At 37.3% G+C, this 6,085-nt stretch overlaps 1 protein-coding gene across 1 annotated transcript in view; it reads right to left on the reverse strand.

Annotated features, from left to right (window-relative positions):
- Positions 1-2,352: 2,352 nt before the first annotated feature.
- Positions 2,353-6,085, reverse strand: part of ICE2 (interactor of little elongation complex ELL subunit 2) — a 62,387-nt gene continuing 58,654 nt past the window's right edge. The window contains exon 15 of the mRNA XM_019650775.1: positions 2,353-3,725. Coding sequence (XP_019506320.1) covers positions 3,603-3,725 — 123 coding nt within the window. The 3' untranslated portion in view covers positions 2,353-3,602. The remainder of the gene's footprint in view (positions 3,726-6,085) is intronic.

Genomic DNA, 6,085 nt, shown 5'->3' on the forward strand with positions numbered 1-6,085 from the left:
GATGCTCTCTATATTTATGGCCCTTTCTTCATTCTGCTCATTTCTGCTGTCATCTTATCCTTTTCTCTGATTTCGAACATCATATATACAGATTCCCAAATCTGTATTGATGAGATCAGGCTTGCATTCAAAACTCAAATTATCAACTATCTTTGACATCAACTATCTTTATCTCAGATTTAACATGCTGGTAATAAGACATTTTAAAAAAAATCATCCTTTTTTTTCTTTCCACCCTAAACCTAATTCTTCAATATCCCTAAAATGCTCATGGCATTTGTGATGGCTTAAATATATGTTCACTAATTCTTTTTATACTCCTTGCTTCAAGAGATGGAGCTTAAGAGCGTAGACTTAGTAAGTCATTTCTAACAAGAACATGGCAGAAGATGGTGCTTGGCTTCCAAGACTAGGCTATAAGATATTGTGGCTTCTTCCTTGCTCTTGGATTGCTCACTCGGGGGTAAGCCAGCGGCTGTCAGGGCATTCAAGCAGACCTGTGAAGAGGTGCAGGTAAGGTGGGGCTTCCTGTCAACAACCAGTGAAAGACTAGAGCACCACCACCGAGAGTGAGCATTTTTGGAAGCAGATGCTGCAGCCCCAGCTAATGGCTTGACTGCGACTTTATTAGAGACCTTGAGCCAGAGGCAACTAGCTGAGCTGCATCCAGACTCCTGACCTAAATAAACTGAGATAAATGTTTCTTGTTTTAACTAGCTAAGTTTTGGGTGTAAGATTTATTATGTAGCAATATATAACCAATATAGCGTGTGAACCCAGAATCCAAAGAATAGAAATGATCCAAGGAAATGAACAATTTTATTGAATTTATTCCCATTCTACATTCCTACTTGCTAAATGCATAAAACCATCATTTACCCAGCATTCCAAATGAGGAACCTGGAAGCCATGCTTCACCCTCCCTACCGACAGTGTCACTGAGTTTTTTTTCTATTAACACTTGAGCCCGACCCTTATTGCTTTAATTTAGGGCCTTTACCATTTTAAATTACTACAACACAGTTGTCCAACATTTTTCCTTCCTTACAGTCTTTCCCAGCTCCATTCCATTCTTTAGACTAATGCCAACAAGAGCTTTTCAAGCACATAACTGGTATTATTTATTTGTATTAAAATTCACTACTCGTTCTCACACTGCACAGGACAAAATTCAAATGTCATAGCATGGCATGCTTGTCCTTGTCCTATAGCTTTTTCTCTTATCTTCAAGGTCCTTAGCCCAGTTCGGCCATCCTTCGCCTCTGCATACACTGCTTTCTTTCTGTGTGGAAGTTCTTTCAATCTTCCCTTATAACTTCTACTCATTTTTAAAAGACTCAGCTCCAGCTTTATCTTAGAAAACCTGCCTTAATTATTAGGTCCAGGTTAGATGACTTTCTTATATTACTTTATCAGAGCACTTATTCACATAGATCAGTGTTGGTGTTGTGCCCTTCACTAGAATGTGAATTTCTGGGGGAAAAAAGAACTACCCTTATTATCTACATATTCACTTATTTACATATCCAACTTATATCTACTAAGCGACTACATCACAGAAAATACGTTTGTTACATAATGGTGAACAAAACAAATATGCCCCATGCCCTTGCAGAGTGTGGTCTATTCAAGAAGATAGTAGTCAAATAAACAAATATCATGATATGTGAAAAATGAACTTTATCAGAGTGTAACAGTGGAGACCTACATTGGATTGTGTGGCACACAGATGCACTTAAACATTTACAAAATGTTTTCCAAGAGGTATGTACAAATTACACCTTCACCATGGAGATATAAGTGGGCAGGTCCATCACATCCTTGCCAACACTTGTCTGTTTTCTCTTAAAAAAAATAAAAATAAAAAGAAAAAAAAAATCTTTGCTCGTATTGTCTTTGTTGCTTACATGCTCTTAGTATGAAAAATCAAGAAAAAAGAACACAAGACATGATCAAATACATATTTTAAAAAAGGCTTAGTTAAGCACAAGTGGAGAGAATAGCTTCACATATATTATCAGGGTTACTCAAATGTATAGCTAAGATAATTTCAAAAGAATCACTTGTAAGACCACACATTTTACTAAGTAAAAAGTAATATTAAAAAATGAAAGCGAAGTCTTTCTAGCACTCAGAAGTCTGAAGAAATCATTGTCTAGCTTTTTTAAAAGAGCAACTTCCAAGGGAATCCCTGACTCTCCCTGGTTTCACTGCCAAATGACTCACAACTAAAGTATTTCTGGGACAAGAGAATATGTGACAAAGTTAAAAAAAAAAATCAAGTCTATTAAAAAAAACAACTCAATGTTTTAAAAAGGAAATGGCAGGATGAGGAAATTATATATTAAAATATGCAAAACAATTTTACTATAATTCCTCATTAATTAAAAAATATTTTATAACTGACCAAAAACATCAAAACAAAACTTGGTAGTTGAGAATAAAACTATTCAACTGTTACTTATAATAGTTAAGATTTCCAGGAACCTAGACTCTAGATTTCTTACGTTAATGTAAATTTCTTATATTAATGGAAAACACATTAAAAAAAATATCCCCCCAAAAAGCTAATATTGCCTTGGGTTACAAAACTTATATTTTATAGATGACGCAGGTATTTCAGAACACTTTAGTGGACACTAAAGAACAAGGATACAAAAATTAAGTCCATTCCCTCTTAAGTCCAAATTGGCTACAGTTAACATCAGCTGACCATGCCCTTTCCCAAATTCATCTAAGTAGTCCTGGGAAATTTAATCAGTATAGACGAAGAAAAAATAGCTTATGTTTTACCACATATTAGTCTTATCAGTTGAAATAGTTTTTTCTGGACGAAAACATGCTCATCTCTTTGTTTTCAGTAGTGTATGTCAACATTCAACTGGGATTCGTGCCAAGAGATACATACAGGCCTTCGCCACCAAACCTGTAACACAAAAAGGTTTCCTTTGTGTTTTTTTTAAAAACAAACTGATGGCAGCCCAACAAGAAATTGTTAACTTGTGCCTTTTTGGTAGCAGGAAGCTTTTGATTTTTAATTTTGCTTTCTGCAATAGAATTTTGCCAAGTGTTTAAAGGTATTAATTTTATTAACCTGCAACAATCATCATTTGAAAATACTATATAAAAAAACTGTCACAATGGGTCAGAAACAAGGTTTACAGATTGCTCAAAATTATCTCTGACAGTGGCAAGATTTAACCTTTTGAGCCAATCTCAGAGACTGGCGACATAACTCAAATTATTAACATAATACACAATGGTAAATATTGCTCTTGAAAAAAAAATATTTTCCTATTTACAATTTTTGGAAAAGTTCTACTATAAAAATAATTTTCTTTTCTATATATTTCCCTGCCATGATAACATTAAACGTATGTAGATTTTCCTTCAACATCAAGAGTTAAGAATATAGCAATCCATTTTAGTTCGAACATTCCTTCACATAGCCAATATGTTTTTTCAAGGCACTCTAAGAATGCTTGAAAACTAAAAGAAAAACGTTCATCTTGTCTGCTGATCTTCTGGGCCGATTTCCCCTCAAACTTTTCTGAATTGAATGTTGTTATAACTGGTTTTCTTCCTATGCCATGGTAGAGTCCTTAAGTTATTTTTCTTTTATTTGGAGCCACTCCTTCATTTTCAACTTGCTGAGCAGGCAGGCTTTTGGTTTCCATGGAAACTGGATTCCTGCGGCTGTGTGCAGGCATTCTTGTTCCACTAATCTAAGAGATGAGGCACAGAACAGAAGAGCTTGACATATTTACAACATACTTATATACTGTCAACTCTGTATTATTTACACATATACTACTTTGCTTGTGAATGGTTCTTTACAGTATATTTTTAAAAATCCCTAGTCACCTGGCTGCTTCTAAACAAGCTTTAATCAGACAATATTGTAAAATACTAAATTCTCGAATAACAATTACGGAAGAGGATGGATCTGGGTAGATGAAGAGAAGTGAAGGGGGAAACCACTCTCTCAATGTTAAATTTGGAAGAGGCTGAAATGTTAAATTAGAAAACGAGGGAATGACAGGCCCTTCTAGCAACGTGCTTGCAATAATAAAGGACAGGAGGGGAAGAAATGAAAAATGTGAAGGGAGAAAAAGGAAACACAAGGTCAGAGCTAATAAAGAGGGAGGAAGAATTACAAAATGAAGAAACAGAGTAAGGAAAACAGAAGAGTCCAAAGATAAAAAGAATAAATGTGAAAGAAAGGGAAAAGAGAAAAGAACCCAACTAGAAAGGAAAAACTGAAGGGCTGAAAAGAGGATTCTTGCAAGAAAGAAAGAAAAGGGGAAGAAAAATTTGGAAGGAGACCACAGGGGATGGGAAAAGAGAAGGGAAGTGGGGGGAAGAAACTTTGTTGGGGTATTGGTTCTACCTTAATGTCTACTCTTTCTCAGTGCAAGTTGCTACTCACCCTCACTTTCTAGCTCATGCTATCTAGGGAAGAGAGGTGCATTCTTTAAACATGATCCCTTGCTAATTATTCTAGCCCTGCTGAAGATGAGATCTGGGAATGTTGTCATGCCCTTGGCCACTGAGAGCGCATCAAGTTTTAAAATGGGTTAATGGAGAAAGGTTAAGAGAAAGACCAAAGCTATATAGCCTGAAATCATTTCCCCAGTACCTGTCTATATCTGCTTCTATTTTCCCTAGCCACCTTGTACCCTTTCGGTTTCTTCACATCGTGTCCAGTGAATTCTAGACGTGGGAGTGATGGGTGATATTGTTAACTCCAAGCACTGTCTTTCACAGTCCTAATATAATAGACATATTATTAGCATTGCTCTAAAGGGCTACTGGCTCACTAAGAATGAATTAGACCTCAGCTTCTCTCACCTAGTATCTTGTCTCTTTAGGGGCATTGTTTGGGTTTACAATTAGATGACCAGAAAGGACAAATTTGAGTTGGGATTTGAGTCTGCCAGTCTGTCTGAATCTGATAAATTCTGTAACATACTGATTAGAAAAATGTCATGATTTTTAGATTATCTAGACTACTCCCCACTCAGCTGGTACTTACTATAAAAGTATAGTGACTTACATATTGTGTGTGTGTGTGTGTGTGTGTGTGTGTGTGCGCGTGTGTGTGTATGTGGTGTGTATGTGTGGTGTGTGTGTGTGTGTGTGTGTATGTGTGTGTGTGTGATGAATGTTTATTACAGAAGTTGTTGAAGGAGAAAAGGGATAGGCACAGAGCCGTTGTAAAAGGACTGGAAGCAGAAACCAGGAGCAGCGCAGAAAGCAAACAGGATCCTCCTATCAAGCTTTGCTCCATGCAGTAGGAGGCAGATGCAGGCTCTGCTGGGGTATCTCTCAGGGTTAGTGCCTAAAGCACTACACAAAGATGAGATCTAAACTCAAGTGTACTAGGGGCTAAGGGTTCATATTAGAGGCAGAAACATTTGTTCTATGAGTTACTAGGCAATGAAATATGTAGGTGATTTCTGTCTCATATAGGATCTTACTTCCTGGGGTTTCCTGAAGCTTTGGTCTTTTCCTATTGCTAAGGCTGAAATCCCAATGTGGGCATACCTTGGTTGGATAAGACAGTCCCATTCCTATGGCCTAACTAGGAGGGAGTAAGGAAGGAAGGTGGGGTAATTCCTACCAAATGTAGGGTTAGATTGTAGGGAGGTATGTCAGAGATCACCAAAAACTTTCCATAGGCTTGAAAAAAACATCAAACCAAGCATTAATTATATAATTATCTACTATCGCTAATGCTAGGCCGTACAACAACCAGGCCCAGGATAATCTCACCACGTATTTGTCCCTGGTCTGAATGCATGAAGAATTAAAAGTACAAGTCAATAAGTGCTCAGTAGTATACATATAACTGAATTGTTTGTTATTTATGTGGCCAAACCTTAAACATATAGAATTGTGTCAAGGTATTAATCTGTTCATTTTCATTAAAAAGGAATAGGCTAGGGCCGGCCGAGTGGCGCGTTGGTTAAGAGCTGCCTTGGGGCGTCAGAGGACCCCAGTTCGGATCCCACATATGAGGGCCAGTGACACTGCCCTCTACAGCTAAGATGCTGAACAACAGCTCAACCTGGAGCTGGGCTGC

The sequence above is a fragment of the Hipposideros armiger genome, unplaced genomic scaffold, assembly GCF_001890085.2.
Source record: "Hipposideros armiger isolate ML-2016 unplaced genomic scaffold, ASM189008v1 scaffold_147, whole genome shotgun sequence".
Lineage (NCBI taxonomy): Eukaryota > Metazoa > Chordata > Mammalia > Chiroptera > Hipposideridae > Hipposideros > Hipposideros armiger.